This window comes from Artemia sp. Qi Xiang Cuo, chromosome 16, assembly GCF_049724085.1.
Source record: "Artemia sp. Qi Xiang Cuo chromosome 16, ASM4972408v1, whole genome shotgun sequence".
Taxonomy (NCBI): domain Eukaryota; kingdom Metazoa; phylum Arthropoda; class Branchiopoda; order Anostraca; family Artemiidae; genus Artemia; species Artemia sp. Qi Xiang Cuo.
Window position 1 is genome coordinate 38,458,997 of NC_142809.1, and position 25,662 is coordinate 38,484,658.

The 25,662-nt window shown below is 34.7% G+C and overlaps 1 protein-coding gene across 1 annotated transcript in view; it reads right to left on the reverse strand.

Moving 5' to 3' along the window:
- Positions 1–25,662, reverse strand: part of LOC148942880 (endosome/lysosome-associated apoptosis and autophagy regulator family member 2-like) — a 117,190-nt gene that overhangs the window by 67,985 nt on the left and 23,543 nt on the right. The window contains exons 5-6 of the mRNA XM_089102385.1: positions 20,686–20,836; positions 16,624–16,745 (exon numbers count right to left, since the gene is read on the reverse strand). Coding sequence (XP_088958511.1) covers positions 16,624–16,745; positions 20,686–20,836 — 273 coding nt within the window. The remainder of the gene's footprint in view (positions 1–16,623; positions 16,746–20,685; positions 20,837–25,662) is intronic.

Consider the following 25,662-nt stretch of genomic DNA (forward strand, 5'->3'; position numbering starts at 1 on the left):
CAAAAACACACAAACTTACACACACACACAAAAACATACACACACAAAAAAAAATACACACACACAAAAAAAACTTGCACACACAAAAAAACATACACACACACAAAAACTAACACACACACACAGAAACTTACACACACACACACAAAAACTTACACACACACAAAAACTTAAACACACACAAAAATTTACACACACACACAAAAACTAACACACACAACTAGAACTCTAACAAAAACTCTAAGCTAAGACTCTAAGCTAAAACTCTAAACTTTTAACTAAAACTAAACTATACTAGAACTTCAACAAAAACTCTAAGCTAACACTCTAAGCTAAAAACTCTAAATTCTTAACTAAAACTAAACTAAACTAGAACTCTACCTGAAACTCAAAGGTAAAACATCAAACTCTTAACTAAAATTAAAATAAACTAGAACTCTAACAAAAACTCTAAGCTAAGACTCTAAGCTAAAACTCTGAACTATTAACTAAAAATAAACTAAACTAGAACTTCAATAAAAACTCTAAGCTAAAAACTCTAAACTCTTAACTAAAACTAAACTAGAACTCTAACTGAAACTCATAGGTAAAAAAATCAAACTCTTAGCTAAAATTAAACTAAACTAGAACTCTAACAAAAAAACTCTAAGCTAAAATTCTAAAATCTTAAATAAAACTAAACTAAACTAGAACTCAAATTAAAACTCTAAGCTAAGACTATAAGTTAAAAAACAAAACTCTTAACTAAAACTAAACTAAAACTCTAACTGAAACTCAAAGGTAAAAAAATCAAACTCTTAACTAAAATTAAACTAAACTAGAACTCTAACAAAAAAAACTCTAAGCTAAGACTAAGCTAAAACTCTAAACTCTAAAATAAAATTAAACTAAAATAGAACTTTAACAAAAACTCTAAGATAAGACTCTAAGATAAAAATCTAAAATATTAAATAAAAATAAACTATAACTCTAAATGAAACTCATAGGTAAAAAAATCAAACTCTTAGCTAAAATTAAACTAAACTATATCTCTAACAAAAAAAACTCTAAGCTAAAATTATAAAATCTTAACTAAAACTAAACTAAACTAGAACTCAAATTAAAACTCTAAGCTATGACTCTAAGGTAAAACACAAAACAATTGAATGAAACTAAAAAGGCACTCTAGATTAAAAAAGCAGGTAAAAAAATCAAACTATTAAATAAAATTAAACTAAACTATAGCTCTAACAAAAAAAAACTCTAAGCTAGTATAGAAATAAGACTCTAAAATAAAAATAAACTAAACTAGAACTCTAACAAAAACTATAATATACGACTAAGCTAAAACTCTAAACTATTAACTAAAACTAAACTAAACTAGAACTTCAACAAGAACTCTAAGGTAAGACTCTAAGCTAAAAACTCTAAATTCTTAACTAAAACTAAACTAAACTAGAACTCTAACTGAAACTCAAAGGTAAAACATCAAACTCTTAACTAAAATTAAACTAAACTAGAACTCTAACAAAAACTCTAAGCTAAGACTCTAAGCTAAAACTCTAAACTATTAACTAAAACTAAACTAAACTAGAACTTCAACAAAAACTCTAAGCTAAAAACTCTAAACTCTTAACTAAAACTAAAACTTCTTATCTTCATGGAAAATGATCTGTGGAAGCTTTTTATTTTCTCTGGAGAAATTAGAATTGAATTGTGTTCTTTTTGGTAAAATTCAGAAGAGAACTTGAACTTTTCTATCTTCTATGAAAAATTTGGAACAGTATTTTTAAGTTTTTTCATCTCTTTGAGAAAAATCTGAACTGAAGTGGAAACTTTTTATATTATTTCGGGAAAATAGAATTGATCAATAACTTATCTCATTTTCATTGAGAAAATTCAGAATCGAAGTTGAACTTTTCTTCTTCCGGGAAAATATTTGGAACAGAACTTTAAATTTTTTCATCTCTTTGAGAAATGTCGGAATTTAATTTAATAAAATTTAGAATTAAAGTGAAACTTTTTATCTTCATGGAAAATAATCAGAATCATAGTATAACTTTTCCTATCTTCTACGGAAAAATTTAGAAGGGAACTTTAAATTTTTCATGTCTTGGTGAACTTAAAACTGAAGTGGAAGTTTTTTATTTTCTCTGGAGAAATTAGAATTGAATTATGTTCTTTGATAAAATTCAGAAGAGAACTTGAACTTTTCTATCTTCTATGAAAAATTTAGAACAGTATTTTAAATTCTTTCATCTGTTTGAGAAAAATCTGAATTGAAGTGGAAATTTTTATGTTATTTTAGGAAAATAGAATTGATATGGGTACACACACAAAAACTCACACACACAAAAAAACTTACACACACACAAAAACTTACACACACACAAAAACTTACACGCACACACAAACTTACACACACACAAAAAATTACACACACACATAAACATACAAAAACAAAAAAAAACTTACACACACACAAAAAATAAAAAAAAAACAAAAACTTACAAAAACAAAAAAACTTAAACACACAAAAAAAACATACGCACACACAAAAACTTACACACACACAAAAACTTACACCCACACAAAAAAACTTACGCACACACAAAAACATACACACACACACAAAAAAACTTACACACACAAAAAAGCTTACACACACACAAAAACTTACACACACACAAAAACTTACACACACACACACAAAAAATTACACACACACACACACATAAAAACATACACACACACAAAAAACTTACACACACACAAAAACTTACACACACACACACAGAAAATGACACACACACACACACAAACTTACACACACAAAAAAACTTACAAACACAAAAAAACTTACACACACACAAAATTACACACAAACAAAAACTTACACACACACAAAAAAAAATACACACACACAAAAAACTTACACACACACATAAACTTACACACACACACAAAAACTTACACACACAAAAAATAATACACACACACAAAAACTTACACACACACACAAAAACTTAGACACACAAACAAACTTACACACACACAAAAAAAACTTACACACACACAAAATCTTACACACACACAAAAACTTAAACACACACATAAACTTACACACACACAAACAAAAACTTACACACACACACACACACACAAAAACTTACACACACACAAAAACTTAAACACACACAAAAACTTAAACACACACACAAAAACTTACACACACACAAAAACTTACACACACAACTAGAACTCTAACAAAAACTCTAAGCTAAGACTCTAAGCTAAAACTCTAAACTATTAACTAAAACTAAACTAAACAAGAACTTCAACAAAAACTCTAAGCTAAGACTCTAAGCTAAAAACTCTAAATTCTTAACTAAACTAAACTAGAACTCTAACTGAAACTCAAATGTAAAACATCAAACTCTTAACTAAAATGAAACTAAATTAGAACCCTAACAAAAACTCTAAGCTAAGACTCTAAGCTAAAACTCTAAACTATTAACTAAAACTAAACTAAACTAGAACTTCAACAAAAACTCTAAGCTAAAAACTCTAAACTCTTAACGAAAACTAAACTAGAACTCTAACTGAAACTCATAGGTAAAAAAATCAAACTCTTAGCTAAAATTAAACTAAACTAGAACTCTAACAAAAAAACTATAAGCTAAAATTCTAAAATCTTAACTAAAACTAAACTAAACTAGAACTCAAATTAAAACTCTAAGCTAAGACTCTAAGGTAAAACACTAAACTCTTAACTAAAACTAAACTAAAACTCTAACTGAAACTCAAAGGTAAAAAAATCAAACTCTTAACTAAAATTAAACTAAACTAGAACTCTAAAAAAAACTCTAAGCTAAGACTAAGCTAAAACTCTAAACTCTAAACTAAAATTAAACTAAACTAGAACTCTAACAAAAACTCTAAGCTAAGACTCTAAGCTAAAACTCTAAACTATTAACTAAAACTAAACTAGAACTCTAACTGAAACTCATAGGTAAAAAAATCAAACTCTTAGCTAAAATTAAACTAAACTAGAACTCTAACAAAAAACTCTAAGCTAAAATTCTAAAATCTTAACTAAAACTAAACTAAACTAGAACTCAAATTAAAACTCTAATCTAAGACTCTAAGGTAAAACACCAAACTATTGACTAAAACTAAACTAAAACTGTAACTGAAACTCAAAGTTAAAAAAATCAAAATATTAACTAAAATTAAACTAAACTAGAACTCTAACAAAAAAAATTCTAAGCTAAGACAAAGCTAAGACTCTAAACTCTAAAATAAAATTAAAATAAAATAGAACTCTAACAAAAACTCTAAGCTAAGACTGTAAGCTAAAACTGTAAACTATTAAATAGAACTAAACTAAACTAGAACTTCAACAAGAACTCTAAGGTAAGACTCTAGGCTAAAAACTCTAAACTCTTAACTAAAACTTAACTAAACTACAACTTTAACTGAAACTCAAAGATAAAACATCAAACTCTTAACTAAAATTAAACTAAACTAGAACTATAACAAAAACACTAAGCTAATACTCTAATATAAAACACTAAAATATAAAATAAAAATAAACTAAAATAGAAAAAAAACAAAAACTCTAAGATAAAAACTCTAAACTCTTAACTAAAACTAAACAACAACTCTAACTGAAACTCAAAAGTTGAAACATCAAACTCTTAACTAAAATTAAAGTAAACTAGAACTCTAACAAAACACGGCGCATCCCTGCGGCGCATCCCTGCGGCGCATCCCCATGCGGCGCATTCCTGGCCCGCGGCGCTTCTCGGGCCCGGGGGACCTTCGAGGACCGGGTGAGGGCCTCTGGGGGCCGGGGGGCCCTTTGGGGGGCCGGGGGCCCTTGGAGGACCAGAGGCGGGCCTTTGCGGGTCTGCGGTGGGCGTTTGGGGGGCTGGGGCTCTATGGGAGCTTGGGGGACCTTTGAGTACCGGGGGCTTCCTTCGGGGTTGGGGTGGGGGATCTGAACCCTTTGGGGTTGGGGTAGGGGACCTCACAACACTGTTCAATGGAACTTGTGTATTATAACGACCACCCTCAAATTCTCTTCTAAAACCTTTCCTAAAATCATCTTTTAAATCAAGGTCTCTAACGGTTTCGCCGAAATAATCCCATAAAATGGATAAAACGGTTTCGTCCAAATAATCCCTAAACGTAATTTCAGCGTGTTCCTTTTGTTTGGCATCTCTGCGCTAACGCATTTCAAATTTCTAGGAAACCCTTTCCTACGTTAATCTCTTCATCTCATAAATTTTCCTAGCTAAACTATTAGGGTTTCGTTAGAATATCAATTTATCTCTCCGACTTAAAGCTCCGTGAAGCCGTATTTAGAAATAGAATTTCTATCTCTTTAGACTCCCGCATAATTCCAAGATAACAAGTGATATAATTTATAATTCCTGACACTAAAGATCAATGAAGCCCTATTTAAAAATAGAATATTAATTTTTCTCTCTGACCTAAAGAACGTTTATCCCTCAGACCTAAGATTAAAGAAGCCAGAGTGTTTCTTAATTTCCCCCTCGTGAATCAATAATTTCCCCTATGTGAGAAAGTTCATGTTTTTCCAAGTGAAAAAATTCCTGTTTTTTCATTCTCAGTGAGAAAACCATAAACCACGTGGTGATCGTGGGAGTTTTAAAAAAAAGTGTCCGGATCGGGATTCGAAGGGGTGGTGTGATCGTGGGAGTTATAGGGTCACTTCTACTGGTGACAGTTTAGGTGGTTTAGGGCACTAAACTGCGACTTTACCCCACAGAAGATTAATTTGCAGTCAATTTAAAATCCTGAGAAGCTAATCGATTTAAAAGTATCAATAGCTATGTTTTATACTTCCCGGTTTTCAAAAGAAGTAATGGTAAACAGTGGTAGTACTGGATTCAACCAAGTTGATTCGCATTATTTGTAATGATATTAGGCTACGATTGGTAATCTGTAATTGCGTATCACCTAAAATGAGTGGGGTGTGAGTCATTCTTTAGGTGAGGGTAGGGTAGATTCCTACAAAACAACATTTTAATGACAAACTGCTTACTCTTCATGAGGCTTCAGATAAATGTTGAAAGAGGAAGGGCGGGCAGGAATTAATTAAAATGTTTCTCTGTACAGCTAATATGTTACATTCCAATCAGCACAGAGGTGGAAAAGGCAAGGCAGGTCATAATCAGCACCACCATGAAATTTCTTTGGGGTGGCAAATACTTCTAGGAACTTAGTTTTCAGTAATTTGCAATGGTAATATTTTTCTTTTTCTATTTATATGAAGTAATTCAATGTACTTAAAAAAATATATGTAATGTATTTATCGATAAGAAAATCCTATTGTAGAGGTTTTGATGGCTTCAGTTATGTAGATGATCAAAAGTCTAACAGAATTTCCATCCATACAAACAATAATACTCCTTTTCATCCAACCAAAATTCTTTATTAGTAATATTAACAAGGACTTTCCACCAAAATTACGATGCACCGTCAATTTTTTTAGTATATTTAATTTTTATCCAAAATTGAAATTGTAAATTAAAACGTAGGAAGGTACTAATCAACGTACAATTATTGATTTACAAATTTAAAAAGCAATTGACCAGGGATTTAAGGGACCGGTACCACAAATCATATATTGGTTAGCTCTAGGTATGATTTGGAAAACAAACAGAAATTAAATAAAAAAAGAGCTTTTCAACTGAAAGCAAGGCATAGATTTGAAACGTATGTGAACAGATTGTTCTTTGTATGAAGGGGGATGTGTCCTCCTTAGCCTCCTTGCTCTTTACTGTGAAGTTTGGCTTTTTTCCAAATTTCTGAAGAAAATTAGCAATTGAAAAAAAAATTCAAAACACTAAAAAACTTTTTTTAATGAGCAAGGTGTCGAGAAGGGGGCAATCCCCCTTATATACAGAGTAATTTATATTTGTTTTAATCAAAAGCTTTGAGCCTGAGAAAATGTTTCTGATTTTCCGAAAAAGAGGGAAAGACCCCTTTGAAGTCATATAATTTGAATGAAAATCACACCATCAGATTCAGCGTGTCAAATAACTCTACTGTAGAGGTATCAAGCATATATCTCCAAAAATGGGAAATTTTGTAATTTTTACTAGAAAAAAAAATCCCGGATGCGTGATTACTTGTTTTTTTTTTGGATGTTTATTTTTCTCAGGGGTGATTGTATCGACCCAGTGGGTCTAGAACGTCGGGATAGGGCTCAATCTAATGGGAATAAAAAGTTCTTGTGCCCTATTTAAGTAACCAAAAAAATTGTAGGGCAACTAGGCCCCCTCCCACGTCACTTTTTTCCAAAATCGTCCGATCAAAATTTTGAAATAGCTTTTTTCTTCAGCATAGTTGAAATGCCCAATAACTATGTCTTTGGGGATAAAATGACTCCTACAGCCCCTGGGGAAAGGTTTTTTAGTTATAAAATTCGCCCTTTGTTTTATTTGTTATTGGGAAGTATACAGACATTTTTCGGGTGGGGAGGGGAAGAAGAATTTTCTGCTGGGTGAATTTTCAATGGAGAGGATAGTTTCCAGGCGGGGGGGGGATTTTCAGAAGAAATCTTACACTGGGTGAATTTGCCAGAATTCATATACGAAATTTCTTTATATGTCTTACATTCTCTTTACCGATTCAATTTTAAGCGTGGAGTGTAAGGGTAATTGTTCGGGGTAAATTTTTGCCAGTATTGAATTGTCATGAGGATATTTTTATGGGAAGGGGGATTTTTCCGTGGAGGTGGAGCCAGGTATCCTGGCGTTATTTAAAAACGATCAGACATAAAAAAAAAAGTTTTTTTAACTGAAAGGAAGGAGCAACAGTAAAACTTAAAACGAACAGAAATTATTCGCATGTGAGGGGGATTGCCCCCTCTTCAACATCTTGCTCTTTGCGCTAAAGTTTAAATTTTGTACGAATTCTTTAAAAACGATTCCTAAAACACAAGGGCCGTTTAATTAGAACAATAAGTAACTTTTTTAAAGTGCCGAAATACTGTAGCTTGAAAAGCGAGGTGTTGAGGAAGGGACAACCCCCCTCATATACGTAATAATTTCTGTTCGTTTTAAGTTTTAATGCTGCTTCTTACTTTCAGTTGAAAAAAGCTAGTTTTATTTTCTTTATTTAATGAAGCTTAGACTTATAGACAAACAATTTTCTAAAGGCAATGGAAAATTATGTCAATTAAAGTAAAAGTATTTAAAAATGAAAAAAGTAAGTAGATACAAAAATACACAAAACAATAGCCTACTTACAAAAATTAAGGTATAAACTCACAGCATTCAGTTCTGTTGAGCAATGCCGAAATGTTGGACAGAGATTCTTTAACAATTAAATAAAACAAAAAAACAAGTTTTTTAAACTGAAAGTAAGGAGCGACATTAAAACTTAAAACGAAAAGAAATTATTCCATATATGAAAGGGGCTGTCCCCTCCTCGACGCTTCGCTGTTTAAGCTAAAGTTTTTTGTTTTAAAAAATAAAGTTGTGAGACAGAGTCAAACTTTAGCGTAACGAGCGAGACGTTGAGGAGGGGACAGCCCCTTTCATATACAGAATAATTTCTGTTCGTTTTAATTTTTAATGTCGCTCCTTACTTTCAGTTTAAAAAACTTTTTTTTTTAATTTAATTTCTGATCGTTTTTTAGTTAATGCAGCTTTTATTTTGGCTAACCGTCATTGAATAAGTAAACAAAATTTGCATAAAAATTTTACTTTTCTTTTGCTAAATGGATGTCTTTGCAAATTAACTTACGTAACCAATTTCTATATTCGTATATTTTTCTTCTGGCAAAAATACAAAGTTGCAGATTTTTGCAGATATGAGCTTGAAACCTATGTAATAGGGTTTTCTGATACGCTGAATCTGACGGTGTGATTTTCATTAAAATTCTTTCACTTGTAGGGGATGTTTCCCCCCTCTTTAAAAAATTGGGTAAATTTTCTCAGGCTCGTAGCCTTTGATGAGTAATACTAAACTTAATAAAATTTATATATTTAGAATCAGCATTATAAACACATTCTTTTGATACATTGATTGACATCAAAATTCTGTTTTTAAAAGTTTCTATTACTATTGAGCCGTATCGCTTGTTTTTTTTTTATTACGTATAGGAGGGGGTTCTCTCCTTAGTCAATACCACGCTGTTTACGTTAAAAGTTAAAAAAAAATTTGATTCACAAACCCCTGAATCACAAAGGCCGTTTAATTAGAATAGATAGCTCTTTTGAAAGCACTAAAAAAAAACTGTAGCGTAAAGAGTGAGGTATTGACTTGGTGGAGAACCGCCTCACATACGTTATAATTTCTGTTCGTTTTAAGTTCTAATGTTGCTTCTTACTTTCAGTTGAAAAAACTTGTTTTTTTTATTTAATTTCTGATCATTTTTTAAATAATGCTTGGAAATCCGGCGTCCCCTTCATAGAAATGTCCCTTACCCCAAAGAAACACACTCCACGGAAAGATTCTCCAGAGTAACCCCATCCTCTAGCCCCCCCTCCAGAAAAAAATTCTTCCTGAAAACGTCTGTATACTTCCCAATAACCAAAAAATAATGCTGGCAAGTCCGGCTCCCCCTTCATGGCAGTTTCCCTTCCCCCATGAAAACTTCCTTCATGAACAGATCCTCCAACATAACCCCCGACCCTTCCCTCCCACTACCAGAAAAACCCTCCTGAAAACTTCTGTATACTTCCCAATAACCAATACTATATGTTAACATTGGGTAAAGTTCATAACGTTTAGCCCTCCCCCTGGGGACTTCGGGGGATTAAGTCATCCTAAAAGACATATTTACCATATTTTCGACCATGCTGAACAAAATGGCTATCTCAAAATTTTGAACGGGTGACTTTTGGAAAAAAATAAGCGTGGGAGGGGGCCTAGTTGTCCTCCATTTTTTTTTGGTCACTCAAAAAGGTCACTAGAACTTTAAATTTCCGTTTCAATGAGCTCTCCCACGATATTCTAGGACCACTGGGTCGATACGATCACCCCTGGTAAAAAAAAACAACAAAAAAACAAATAAACACGCATCCGTGATCTTTCTTCTGGCAAAAAATGGAAAATTCCACATTTTTGTAGATAGGAGCTTGAAACCTCTACAGTAGGGTTTTCTGATACACTGAATATGATAGTGTGATTTTCATTAAGGTTCTAGCATTTTTAGGGGGTCTTTCCCCCTTTTTTTGAAAATCAGCCAAATTTTCTCAGGCGCGTACCTTTGGATACGTAGGACTAAACTTGAAGAAAGTTATATATTTGAAATCGGCATTAAAATTTGATTCTTTTGATGTATCTATTGGTATCAAAAACCCGTTTTCTAGAGTTTCGGTTACCATTGAGCCGGGTTGTTTCCTTATTTACAGTTCGTTACCACGAACTGTTTGAAATAGACAGTTTTGAACTTTTTTATCAAACAGCAAAATATTTAATGCCCTTAGACTCAGTGTTTGTAAAAGTAACGCATTATCAAAGTAGTTTGTTCAATGTAAAACATTAAAACTAGGATTAAGAAAATTAAATAAAAAATTTTAGTTCAATATTTTTAATTTAATTTTGAATGCCAAAAGCCAGTATATTTGAAACCTTTGTGCTTCATAACTGTAAAAAATTAAATCTTTTTCAAAGTGACAAATAGATAAATACAATCACTTCTAGAAACAAAAAAAAACATGATAATAAAAAAAACGTATCCGTTAGCAGTAATAGTGTCTCCCGCACAAGCATTGCTTCAGGGAATCGATGATGTATATATATATTTTTTTTTTTTTTAAATAAACCCATTGTTACTTAAAGGTTTAAACAATACATGGAACGGTACAAGATAATAGTGTATACAATATGAACGGTACATGAAATGGGACAAGAAAACCCATGCCTTTGACACTGTATTTAGACACGTGCATTTTAAAAGTTGGCTTGTCCCAAAGTGGTCAAGCATATAATGAAACTAAAGTCATGGTTTTATTTTATTGATAAGAATTTCACGAGAATGTAGGCATAGAGCGGGCACGCATGTTATTTGGAAGATTGCCTTTCCTCGAAACTAGTTTGTTATTAAAAAATTGGATTTTGCAATCAGAATTGTTTAATTAACATTTCCAAAAAGGGGTAAGGAATTTGCAGATTGGAGTGTAACTCGATAGTAGTTTGTCATTAAAAAATTGGACGCTACAATCAGAATTGTTTGATTGACATTTGCGAAAAAAAGGGGTAAGGGATTTGCGAATTGAGGGTTATCAGTTAAGATAGCTCCTTGCCATGGAACATAGCAATCTAAGTGATCATTGGCTGATCCAGTGCATGTGTATTTGAACCAGCATATCTGATGATGGAAGACCGGAAAAAATATACCTTGACCTAGCTTTACTTCTTCGATGGGTTCCGTATAATACATAAGTGGTGGGGTGATGGCAGAAGGATCTCTTAGAGTACTTATAGTGTTGTACTGTGGGCCGACTTGCTAGCGAAAAACCCGTGTGATTGACCTGAAATAAAATTTTTAACAAGAAATGGCTGAAAAGTGTTTTGGGGGAGATGGGATGATTGTGTACTGCATAATGGACAAGTGATGTTTGGACAGTGTTGTCAATTTAAAATAGTTTAACGTTATACTATACGAAGAAGTTGATACTAAGAGGAGTGTAGATGACAAGAAAGGAATTGTAATAACGGATAACCTTACTTCTTCGATGGGTTCCGTATAATACATAAGTGGTGGGGTGATGGCAAAAGGATCTCTTAGAGTACTAATAGTGCTGTACGGGGGGCTGAGCTGCTAGCGAAAATCTCGTGTGGATGAGTTGAAATAAAAATTTATAACAAGAAATGGCTGAAAAGTGTTTTGGGGGAGATGGGTTGATTGTGTACTGTATAATACACAAGTGATGTTTGGATAGTGTTGTCAATTTTTTGGTCTATGTTTGTCTCTGTGGGATGTGTTTCTCTTTGGGTTGTGTGTGTCTCTTTGGGCTGTTTGTTTCTCTTAGAGCTCTGTGTGTCTCTTTGGGCTGTGTGTCTCTTTGGGCTGTTTGAGTCTATTTGGTCTGTTTGTGTCTCTTTGGGCTGTTTGAGTCTTTTTGGTCTGTTTGTGTCTCTTTGGTTTGTTTGAGTCTTTTTGGTCTGTGTTTGTCTCTTTGGGCTGTTTGTGTCTCTTTGGACTGTTTGTGTTTCTTTGGACTATGTGTGTCTCTTTGGTCTGTTTGAGTCTTTTTTGTCTGTTTGTGTCTCGTTGGTCTGTTTGAGTCTTTTTGGTCTGTGTTTGTCTCTTTGGACTGTTTGTGTCTCTTTGGGCTATTTGTGTGTCTTTGGGCTATGTGTGTCTCTTTGGGATGGTTGAGTCTTTTTGGTCTCTTTGTGTATCTTTGGGCTGTTTGAGTCTTTTTGGTCTGTGTTTGTCTCTTTGGACTGCTTGTGTCTCTTTGGGCTGTTTGTGTTTCTTTGGGCTCTGTGTGTTTCTTTTAGCTTTTTGTGTCTCTTAGGGTCGTGTGTGTCTCTTTGGGCTATGTGTGTCTCTTTGGGCTGTTTGAATCTTTTTGGTCTGTATGTGTCTGTATTGGTGTCTTTTGTCTATTTGGGCTGTGTGTGTCTCTTTGGTCTTTGTGTGTCTCTTTGGGCTGTGTGTGTCTCTTTAGGCTGTTTGAGTCTTTTTGGTCTGTGTTTGTCTCTTTGGGTTGTGTTTTTCTTTGGGCTGTGTGTGTCTCTTTGGGCTGTTTGTGTCTCTTAGGGCTGTGTGTGTCTCTTTAGGCTGTGTGTCTCTTTGGGCTGTTTGAGTCTTTTTGGTCTGTTTATGTCTCTTTGGGCTGTTTGAGTCTTTTTGGTCTGTGTTTGTCTCTTTGGGCAGTTTTTGTCTCTTTGGGCTGTTTGTGTTTCATTGGGCTATGTGTGTCTCTTTGGGATGTTTGAGTCTTTTTGGTCTGTTTGTGTCTCCTTGGGCTGTTTGAGTCTTTTTGGTCTGTGTGTGTCTCATTGGGTTGTTTGTGTCTCTTTGGGCTGTTTGTATTTCTTTGGGCTATGTGTGTTTCTTTTGGCTGTGTGTGTCTCTTAGGGTCGTGTGTGTCTCTTTGGGCTATGTGTGTCTCTTTGGGATGTTTGAATCTTTTTGGTCTGTATGTGTCTGTATGGGCGTTTTTTGTGATTTTGTGCTGTGTGTGTCTCTTTTGGCTTTGTGTGTCTCTTCGCGCTGTGTGTGTCTCTTTAGCCTGTGTGTGTCTCTTTAGGCTGTGTGTGTCTCTTTAGGCTGTGTGTCTCTTTGGGCAGTTTGAATCTGTTTGGTCTGTGTGTGTCTCTTTTGGCTGTTTGTGTTGTTTTGGGCTGTGTGTGTCTCTGTTGGCTGTGTACGTCTCTTTGGGCTGTATGCGTCTATTTGGGATGTGGGTGTCTCTTTGTGATGTATGTGTCTCTTTAGGCTGTGTGAGTCTCTTTGGACTGTGTGTCTTTTTGGGGTGTTTGAGTCTTTTTGGTCTGTATGTGTTTCTTTGGACTATGTCTGTCTCTTTAGGCTGTTTGAGTCTTTTTGGACTGTTTATGTCTCTTTGGGCTGTGGGTTGATTGGCAGAAGGATATATTAGCGAAGTTATAGTGGAGGGCGAGTTGCTAGCGAAAAATCTAAGCTAATAAGGGTTTTTGATCGTAAACTCTAGTTTTTTGTAAAAAAAAGTATGGAAAATACAATTCGTTGGTTCATAGGTGAAACTTAAGTCCAGGTATGGATCGAAAAATAATCTATTTCTGTTGAATCTGAGCTAATAAGGGTTTTTGACGATAAAATCTAGTTTCCTATAAGAAAATTATGGAAAATACAATATTCTCGTTCAAATGTGAAACTTAGGTCCATTCTCTGGTTCAAATATGGAAAAACCCGTGTGGATGAGTTGAAAAAAAATTTTCAACAAGAAATGACTAAAAAGTGTTTTGGGGGAGATGGGTTGATTGGTAGAAGGATGTATTAATGTAGTTATAGTGGAGGGCGAGTTGCTAGCGAAAACCCCGTGTGGATGAGTTGAAATAAAAAAATTTAACAAGAAATGCTTGAAAAGTGTTTTGGGGGAAATGGGTTGATTGGCAGAAGGATGTATTAGTGAGGTTATAGTGGAGGGCGAGTTGCTAGCGAAAAATCTAAGCTAATAAGGGTTTTTGACCGTAAACTCTAGTTTTTTTTTGTAAGAAAATTATGAAAATACAATTCTCTGGTACAGGTGTGAAACTTAAGTCTATTTTAGGATTGAAAAATAAAACTATATCCGTAAAATCTGAACTTATTGTAAACTATAGTTTTTTTTGTAAGAAAATTATGGAAAACACAATTCTCTGGTACAGGTGTGAAACTTAAGTCTATTTTTGGATTGAAAAATAAAACTATATCCGTAAAATCTGAACTAATAATTCAATATTTTTTTCTATGAAAACAAACTTTTTTTTTAAACTTCGAAATTTTTCAACTTTATTTATTTTTTTGTTTTCGTACATACCTTAAAGTGTTAACATGTGCTCACTTTTCTAATAATTCTGCTCTATGATTGGTCAGACACTCGTTGTGGCTTTCCCACTGACATTCTATGACCGATTATCGACACTACCTAGTCTATTGAATGTATTAAATCAGTATTTTTTACGCAGTGGAACGATAAACACTATAGTCATATCTTAAAAAAAAGTGAAGATGGAACATTTTAATAGAGTGTGTTCACGTAACAAGGTTATTGTAGTATTGAATGCCGACAAGGTTTTTTTAAACTAAACTAGAATTCTAACAAAAAAAACTCTAAGCTAAAATTCTAAAATCTTAACTAAAACTAAACTAAACTAGAACTCAAATTAAAACTCTAAGCTAAGACTCTAAGGTAAAACACCAAACTCTTAACTAAAACTAAACTAAAACTCTAACTGAAACTCAAAGTAAAAAAAATCAAACTCTTAACTAAAATTAAACTAAACTAGAAATATACCAAAAAAAAATATAAGTTAATACTAAGCTAAAACTCTAAAATAAAATTAAACTAAACTAGAACTCTAACAAAAACTCTAAGATACGAATCTAATCTAAAACTCTAAAATAATAACTAAAACTAAACTAAAATAGAAAAACAACAAAAACTCTAATCTAAGACTCTAAGCTAAAAACTCTAAATTCTTAACTAAAACTAAACTAAACTAGAACTCTAACTGAAACTCAAAGGTAAAACATCAAACTCTTAACTAAAATTAAACTAAACTAGAACTTTAACAGAAACTCTAAGCTAAGACTCTAAGCTAATACTCTAAACTATTAATTAAAACTAAACTAAACTAGAACTTCAACAAAACCTCTAAGCTAAAAACTCTAAACTCTTAACTAAAACTAAACAAGAACTCTAACTGAAACTCAAAAGGTAAAACATCAAACTCTTAACTAAAATTAAAGTAAACTAGAACTCTAAAAAAAAACGGTGCATCCCTGTGGCGCATCCCTGCGGCGCATCCTTGCGGCGCATCCTTGCGGCGCTTTCCTGTGGCGCATCCCTGCGGCACATTCCTGCGGCACATCCCCATGCGGTGCATTCCTGGCCCGCGGCGCTTCTCGGGCCCGGGGGGCCTTTGAGGACCGGGTGAGGGCCTCTGGGGTCCGGGGGGGCCCTTTGGGGTCCGGGGGCCCTTTGAGGACCAGAGGAGGGCCTTTGAGGGTCTGAGGAGGGCGTTTGGGGGCTGGGGCTCTTTGGGAGCTTGGGGGACCTTTGAGTACCGGGGGCTTCCTTCGGGGTTGGGGTGGGGGATCGGAACCCTTTGGGGTTGGGGTAGGGGACCTCACAACACTGTTCAATGGAACTTGTGTATTATAACGACCACCCTCAAATTCTCTTCTAAAACCTTTCCTAAAATCATCTTTTAAATCAAGGTCTCTAACGGTTTCGCCGAAATAATCCCATAAAATGGATAAAACGGTTTCGTCCAAATAATCCCTAAACGTAATTTCAGCGTGTTCCTTTTGTTTGGCATCTCTGCACTAACGCATTTCAAATATCTAGGAAACCCTTTCCTACGTTAATCTCTTCATCTCATAAATTTTCCTAGCTAAACTATTAGGGTTTTGTTAGAATATCAATTTATCTCTCCGACTTAAAGCTCCGTGAAGCCGTATTTAAAAATAGAATTTCTGTCTCTTTAGACTCCCGCATAATTCCAAGATAACAAGTGATGTCATTTATAATTCCTGACAATAAAGATCAATGAAGCCCTATTTAAAAATAGAATATTAATTTTTCTCTCTGACCTAAAGAACGTTTATCCCTCAGACCTAAGATTAAAGAAGCCAGAGTGTTTCTTAATTTCCCCTCGTGAATCAATAATTTCCCCTATGTGAGAAAGTTCATGTTTTTCCAAGTGAGAAAATTCCTGTTTTTTCATTCTCAGTGAGAAAACCATAAACCACGTGGTGATCGTGGGAGTTTTAAAAAAAGTGTCCGGAGCGGGATTCGATGGGGGGGTGTGATCGTGGGAGTTATAGGGTCACTTCTACTGTCACCTAGCCACCACTGCTATTTTGGCGTCTGCCCCCCCCCCCCGGAAAATTTTCTACCGGCACCCTTGAGTTATGCTATTCAATTTACAAGCATTAGACCATCTTAGGGGGCTTACCTTTAGACATTTAATGCAGCTAGTGGCTCCACCTTGAATTGTGTTTAAAATGTGAATGTTATAAATCCGAACTTCGTCATCATTATGGAATTTTGGCGTGTGCAAATGCTTCTTAATAGAGCCTGAAAATCAAAAGCATTTGTTAAACTATAAGAAAAGCAGTGCAACTACGGGGTGAAGAGATGTCAGGGAGCTCAAATCCTCTCTTCCCTCTCTCCTCCAAGTGTGGAATATATATTTATATTTATACTTTTTTTTTCAAAAACAGTATTTACGTTATTTTCGTAGGATTAGGTCTACATTTTTGTCTGTTCGTTCTAAGAAATTCTATGGAATAATAAAGGAAACTTTAAAAAAAATTAATATTTTCAGTTTAGGAAGGGTTGTTGGAATGTTGACCCACACCTTATATACTTACCCACCAAGGATCGCTAACCTTGGGTAGTGTGGTCTTAGACCACACTGCTTTTATATTTACAGAATTTAAGAGAGAAAAAGTGGGTATAATTTAAATAAAACAGTTGAGCTGTTCTATTTAAATTAGACCCGTTTTCTCTCTCTTAAATTCTGCGAAAAGACTCTGAGCTATGCAATTTGCAAACTGTTCACTTATAGTATTTGTTATTGGGAAATAAACAGATTTTTTTTAGGGGATGGATTTTCTCAAGTGAAATTTTCCACAGAGATATTTTCCCATGGGGAGGAAAGTTTCCGGGTGGAATTTTACGAGAGGGGAAGGAAGGGGCTTTCCTGGCACAATTCGAATTACAGTTGGAAATTAAATAAAAAAGAGAAATTTTCAACTGAAAGTAAGGTGCAACATTAAAACTGCAACGATGTATGAGGAAGGCTTCCCCTTCCTTAACCCTCACTCTTTGCGCAAAAGTGACTTTCTTTCACAATTCTTTAAGAGCGACTCCTGAAAACACAAGAACCATTGAATTTGAATGAGAACCATTTTTTGGCATCTTTAAGACTTTAGCTTAAAGAGCGAGGGTCAAGGAAGGGGCAGCCCCCTTCATATACAGAATGATTTCTGTTGATTGTGAGTTTCAATATCGCTCATTACTTTCAGTTGAAAAAAAACTTGTTAATACTTAATCAAACCAAATTAAAAAAGTTCTGAAATTGCAGTGAATAAATAGATGACACCTTAAGCCAACATAAATTGCGATGAAAAATCGAATGAAGATTGAAACAACATATACTAATAGGTTCTTACTATAGTCAGATGTACAGTATCTGGGATAGTGTCCTTCAGGATCCAAAACTGGGATAGCAGCTTTGTAATTTCCGAACCCAAAGATCTGGCTAGCAGACGGCTAGTTCCAATATACTAGAACATTCAATAAATCGTACCTTTACTCTGGCAAATCTTTAATCGTATTCGGAGGGGAGGGGTGAAAATTTCCCCCATATTTTCCCTCAGTTAGAGCAGCCATGGATACTTTATAGCATATTTCAGGTTGTTAGGAGGGTGGGTGGGGTGGAGGTATTCCTTAAGTAGGCCTAAACACTGGTTTTATGTTTTCTTCGATTTATATTACTTAGTTTTGCTTTTTTTAGAAAAGGATTTTGCAAGAAATTCTCCCGTGGATACCCACCCAATATAGTCTAATATTATGTGATCTACATTAATTTATTGATTCCTCTGAGTACCAAAACTAGCCATCGGCATAACTGATTTTAGAAACATTTAGATTTCTTGGGGACCGAAATCAGCTAGTTGTTACCCTGATTTTAGATCCAAAGAAGCCGACCAGGGTACAAATCTACCGACTTTATATAATGGTAAAAAAAGATAAACAAGGATTGACATGAATAATCAAGACAAATATAAAAACAGACAAACAGAAGTTCTACTCTAGACAGGTCTGTATCCAGGATTTTTTCGGGGGCGGGGGGGATTGCAAAATAATTCTTTTGGGAAGGAGGGGCTTAGAAAAAACTTTAAAAGCATATAAAAATTTGTTTATATTTATTTTTGTCACGTTTCCACGAAATGGACAAAAATTTCAAGCGGGGGGAGGGGGTGAAAACCCCCACCTGGATACGGCCTTGAATCTAGAATTAAGGTCATGTAAAATATCGACAGCTAAATGATATTGTTTCCATTTAGCCTGAGAAATAGTAGATAGTGAAAATCAAACTAAAGCTTTCAATTTGATTGTGTGCTTCTAATTAATTTGGCATGTCATTTCCTCTCTATAACATTCAAGCTATATGTGTAACTTTAATATTTCACTTCTAAAAGGCTCACCTATTGATCTATTAGATTTAAAAATAAAGAGTGTTTTTCATGGCCTCATAATCAGTGATCTGGCTTTAATATATGAAAGCTCATTCAATATATATGGACTTGATAAAATTGGAATCTAAAAAATTTTAATGATTGTTGCCTAGATGCAAAGTTTAAGAATCTTTTTAATCGTTTCAGATCTGCTTGTATTTGTTGTTTCTTCTAAACTTTTCGATGTTTTTTTATTAGTTTCTTAATTTTTATTGAACTTAAGCATGCTGAGGTTAGAAATAAGCTATTGAAGATTATGAATATGATTTTTGAAAAAGGGGAAGTACCTAATGATTTTAGGAAAACCTTAATTAAGCTACTTTATAAGAAAGGTGATAAACGTGAGTGTGGTAATTATCAAGGCATTAGTCTGGTCTCTGTAGGTAGCAAATTGCTTAGTAATATGATACTTTTTAGACTGAGAGATGCCGTAGACAAAGTTTTAAGAGAAGAGCAGTGCGGTTTTAGAAAAGGTAGAGGATGTGTTGACCAAATTTTCACTCTTAGGTTAATAATTGAGAAGTGCCTAAGTTTTCAAACACCTTTGGTCCTCAGTTTTACAGATTATGAGCAAGCGTTCGATTCTGTTGATAGAGGAGCTTTAGTAAAGGTTTTTTCCTTGTATGGTATACCACACAAATACATTAAAGTGATTAGTGCTACGTGTAAGAAAAACCTTGCTGCGGTTGTGGTAGGAAATTAGAAAGACGGCTGGTTTTGTATTGAACCAGGAGTTAAATTGTGTTGTGCTCTTTTACACTTTTTATGGATTATTTTGATGGTCTTCGTCTTAGGGAACATGGTAAAGACAATGGCAGACCACGGAATCAAGTAGAAATGGAAACGTCTCTTGGACTTGGATTATGCTGTTGATTTAAGCATCCTAGAGGAAGGTGTGAGCAAAATGAATGAAGTTTTAGAGGTTTTGCGAGTTCAGGGTGCTAGAATTGGTTTGAAAATTAATGTTAGGAAGACTAAGTCACTAAGGTTAGGAATAAGTGAAGATGAAAAGGTGACGTTGGGTAATGAAAAGATTGATCAGGTGGGCAGCTTCACTTACCTTGGTAGTATTATTAGTAAAGATGGTGGGAGCAGTGAAGATGTTAAAAATAGTAAAGCCAAGGCTCAGGGTGTTTTTTCACAGTTAAAAAAAGTCTGGAAGAATAGGAAGATAAGTCTGCAAACCAAGATTAGAATCTTAGAAGCTACAGTGATGACAGTGGTCAAATATGGCTCTGAAGCATGGACGCTCCAAAAAGCGGATGAAGATTTGCTAGATGTTTTCCAGAGAAATTGCTTAAGGATTGTTCTGGGTACCCGGCTGACTGACCGAATTTCAAACAATAGGCTATACGAAAAATGTGGTTCAATACCGCTTTCTAGGTCTATAATGAAAGAAATGTTGAGGTGGTTAGGGCATGTTGTGCGGATGAAGGATGACAGACTGCCTAAGATTGTTCTTTTCGGCCAACCATCTAGGGCTAAACGGAAAGCACGTCGTCCCCGTCTGGGGTGGGAGGACGTCATAAAGAAAGATTTAAAGGAAATGGGAACTTCGTGGGCGTGTGTAAAAAGGGAGGCTTTGAATAGATTGGGGTGGAGGAGGAGCGTGCGTAGCTGTGTTGGCCTCAGGCGGCTTGGTGCTGCGATGAGTTGTTAGTAGTAGTAGTAGTTTTTTATACTCGTGTTTTTTGAATTCCGTTGCTAATAATTTTTCCTTTAGGAAGACAATGAATTTAGTCAATGGTTGAATGATAAAAAATAAAACAAACCTCTTTTATCCCTCGAAAAATCCCAGACAAGCTTTTGAAATGCCCAGCTGAAAACGTAGGAGTCATTTTGTAAAACTGAAAATGTTAAGTTCTGTTTCTCTTGAGTGCCCGTCCATGTTCTAATGACGTTAATGCCGTGATGAGGGCTAGCCTATAAATACAAATTTAAATACAAGTTCTTTAATTTTAATATAAGAAAAGAGAAAAAAAATGGGATTAAATTAGATGCTTCTTCGATTAGGAAGTTAAAATGTAAAATAGCATCACAGGATTGGTCACTTCTTAATAACTATGAAGATCCTAGCTATCAAATGAACAAATGGTATGGTCGGTTAAATTCACTGCTCTGTTCAAGTTGCTCTAATAACCAGTGGAGAAAAGATGAACCAAATAAGCCGTGGATAACGAAAAGCCTTCTAAAGTGTATAAATAGAAGGCAAGATTTATGTCAAGAGAAAACACTGAGCCCAAATACATTTAATGAAGGGTTCTATAGACGATATAATAATGCTCTGAATAAGCTTCTCAGAAAATGAAAGCGGGATTAATATCAAGCTGCATTTAAGAAAAGCGAAGGTGATTGTGCGAAAACATGGAAAATAATTAAGTCAATAATTGACGAGAAAGGGAATGTATTACCTGAACAAGATGACCCAAGGAATTTGGCAAATAGTATGGCGGAACATTTTGTGAATATTGGGTTGGATCGAGAAGAATGACTAAACGAGATGTACTGGATTGTGAACCTTTCAAAGTATACCTTCCCCCAGAGAGTGAAGTAACCCTTTGGCTGAGTAAAGTTAAAGATTCCGAAGTTGAAAAAGTAATTAATGAAATAAAAATATCGGCCTCCAGTGCTGATTTCTGGTCACTTACTGTTATTAAATAAGCGTTGCCGGAATTACTTCCAAAGTTTGTTGAGATTGTTAATAGTTGTTTCAGGGTTGGTGTTTTCCCATCTTGTTTTAAAATAGCTAAGGTAAAACTATTTACAAAGGTAAAAAGGTATACACAGAATTATTTCAGTTATCGGCCGCTTTCCCTATTGCTTGTCCTTTCTCGAACAATGGAGAAGTTGCTGTATTATAGGTTGAATTCTTTTTTATGTAAGAATGATTTTTTTTAGTAATCAATTTGGATTCTGTGAGGCTAATTCGACGGAGCATGCTCTTCAGTTGTGACAACAGTGAACGATGGATTAGATGGTCACATGAAAGTTGCTACATTATTTTTAGATATACGGAAAGCTTTCGATACCGTTGACCACCATATTTTATTAGGGAAGCTCAGGAATTGTGGTATCTGTGGTAATGTGATTAAGTTATTTAAATCTTATCTAGCAGATAGGTCAATATTTATGGAAATAGGAGGTAACGTTACCCAATCCAGTGCGGTGTTCCTCAAGGATCTCCGCTCGGTCCACTTTTGTTCACTTTTTATATTAACGACCTACGCAAAGCAGTGTCTGGCCTGTGAGAATGTGGGATAATCATCATAACCTGACTAAATTGTAAAAACAGCAAAGTATGACTTTTTGAGTAATTATAAAGGAAACGAAGCATTAACTTTCTTTGTGTAAGGAAACAACATTATATTTGAATAAGAATACCTTTGATCCATCAAGGGCCATAAAATGCAAATACCGAACCTCCGTTTCAAACTCAAGGGGTCAACGGCAAGAAGTATTACGCGACTTGTATCGCATGACAAAAACAGAATTTTAATAGAGAAAGCGGAAACTAATCTTTTGAACAAAGAACTATTATCAGGATTACATCAAACTGGTTTCTGGCCAATGAGAGGAAAGAAGAACAAAATAAGACAGAACTTAAAATAGGGATTCAAGAACGAAAACAGGGTAGTCTTTTTTTGGATCAAACAAAGAGTAAGTGTTTTACTTGGTATTTACAATAAACTACCACTGTCTGTCTGAATTCCCCTTGGAGACAAAAGTTTGAAGATAAAATTAAAATAAGAAGTAAACCTCTAAAGATTTCTGTCATTTGGAGATAACTTTAATAGGTATATGGGAGAAAATAATAACAACTAGTGCTGAAATCCAGATTCAATATAAAATAGGTGATTTTGGGCTTAATTAGTATTTCCGCGTAGACAAGACTTGAGCTATTTGGAGAAATCAGCATTTTAAGGTTAAAATAAGCTAAATTAGATTTCTTCTCAGAAATTTCAGCTTTGAATATCTGACGGTTCAAAGAGGAAAGGAACCTTAACCAAAAAGACAAAGCTAGGACAGCCATTTGTGCTACCCCTTTTCAGCCTAGAGTCCCTTGAGGCTTAGCTTGACTTTATACGGACCTTATATCCAAAAAATGGAATTATCGGACAATAACATTACTTACCCCCCCCCCTCCTTTGTGCAATCTTCAGACGTTTATACGAAGAAGAAAACTGTTCCCTTTTTAACCATACTGTCATTTCGTTAACCCCGTACTGCACGTTTATACAAATGTTACATTAATGTTTAAACAGGTAGGTTAGGGGAAAAGGGAACAGTATTGTCAGCGTAAGGATTTCCAAACCTTTATGTCCAGATATTTTCGATTAAATTTTCCCTGCTAAAGTTAAAGCTTAATAAAGGTCTAAGCAATACACAGCCCTTTTCAAGAAAAAATAAGAGAATCTCTTGGTTTAGGTTAATGAAAATTGAATTAAAAGCAAGTACGGTTATTCTTAGCTTAGCTCAACAATAGCTTGAACTAAAGGATTTTAATAATCCAGAACTCAAGCCTTGACTAGCTGTTCAAGTTTAACCTTTTTAAGTAGAAACATTCGTTAGCCATGGAATGACTTAATAGTTGCATTTTTGGTAGCCATGGTGGATTGAACAAGTAGATCATTAAACCTTGGACCTAGAAAAGGTTTGGAAATAATTAACATAATAAGAACCAGAATATTTCTCCTTTCTTCTTCTTTAGTAAATAAATTCAGTTATCACTGAATTCTGAGTACCGATTTCTTACCCAACGCCTCAGTTTGTATCACGCTACCAAATTTATTGGCCCTGTTAGTAAGGGGAAAATTTACAACTGGTCGCAGAGGTACTCAGGTTCGGTATAACTGGTCACAGCGGTACTCAGGTTTGGTACAACTGGTCGCAGCGGTACTCAAGTTCGGTGCAACTTTCGTTTAAGTGAGGGAGGATTAATTAAATTTATAAAATTTGGTAAAATTTAGTCCTCTGTTCCTCACAAGAAAGTGTATGTTCAGTTTTCCAAACCTATCCAAGACAGAAAAGTTTGAAAAAGTGTTCATTAAAGAAATTTTTAACCTTAAAGGGAAGTTTAGACAGCCTTTTATCTTCCTAAAATTCTTTCTTTCTTCTCCTTTTCTTTCTCTTTGCTACAAGTTCTAGTGTCCGTATCATCTGTAGCTTGCTTAAATCTTTTTTAACACTAGTGTCATAGTTAAATCATCTTCAAAAGAGTAAGCATACTATTAGCCTTGAGGGTTAATTTAAATCGAGATATTGAGCTAATTCTTATGCAATTTATAAACTAACTCATTTTAGTAGTTTTAAACAATTTAAAGGTTCAAAACGTTTCCCACATTAAGAGTTTATAAGGATAGAACAATCATGAGTTCAAATGAAAACAAAATCAAAGAGTTAGAAATTGCACTACAACAAGCGCAGTCTAGAATAAAAGCTCTAGAAGCACAATATAGATATGCCACAGTCACAAGTGGGCTTCAAAACCTACTTGTGGAGCAAGTTTCTCCCATCCCGTTACTGACATACCCAAATTAAATCCATTCATGGATTTCCACCCTTAAAAAAATAAAAAGGAGTTAAAAACTTGTAAAACCAGGCTAGTGGGAACAGAAACAGGCTAGTGGGAACAGAAACAGGCTATAGGGAACCGACACAGGCTAGTGGGAACAGAAACAGAGTAGTGGGAACAGAAACAGGCTAGTGGGAACAGAAACAGGCTAGTGGGAACAGAAACAGGCTAGTGGGAACAGAAACCGGCTAGTGGGAACAGAAACAGGCTAGTGGGAACAGAAACAGGCTAGTGGGAACAGAATCAGGCTAGTGGGAACTGAAACAGGAGTCACTAGTACGGACAAGACTAGGACTATGAAGGTCACTAGCACGGAAAGACTAGGACTATGAAACAGGAGTCACTAGCACAGACAAGACTAGGACTATGAAGGTCACTAGCACGGAAAGACTAGGACTAGGAAACAGGAATCACTAGCACGGATAATTGAGAGGAGTTTTGTTCTGAAGATGAATGAGTATCTATTCTCGTTCAAGAGGTATTTGTCAGCCGACAAATATGTATAAAAAAGAAAAGAAAAAAAGAGTCATTCAAGAAAGTTCATCAAAAAAATTATTCTTATAGGGACCCTATCTAGCGTTACCGGAATTATATAAAAACGTCTTTTTGTTACACCAGTTGAAAACTTATAAACGACGGTTAGTAAATATAAGACAAATTAAAAAGATAAACAAGGAAGTGATAAGAAGTTCAATCCAAACAAAAAAATTAATAAAGAAAATAGAGACAGTAATCTTTTCTACTTCCCAAGCACAAAATAAAAGTTTCCAATTCATTATCACAGATCTGGCAGACATGATAAGGACAATTTTCTAAATTAAAAACTCCCTACCAATAGGTTATAGAATATCGGTTAATTATAGGCGTTACGGCTTACTGGAACTTTATAAATCGACTAACTGCAATGTGGCGACACAGCAATTGAAATTGTTGGTTATTTGTGATTTCTCAATATCAAATAAACACGATGGATTCAGAATGTTCGAAATGTTCAGCATTCCGTTCCCAGTGTCAAACAATTCGTATTACTTTCAAATAGAATACGATTTCAAATTTTTTGGGTTAAGTAAAGATCAAACGCGATATTTTTTTTAGAAAATGACAATATAGAAAAAGGATGTAATTCAAAGAGTATACCACTATTGTGCAACCACAAAATTATTATTAGAAGCGCACA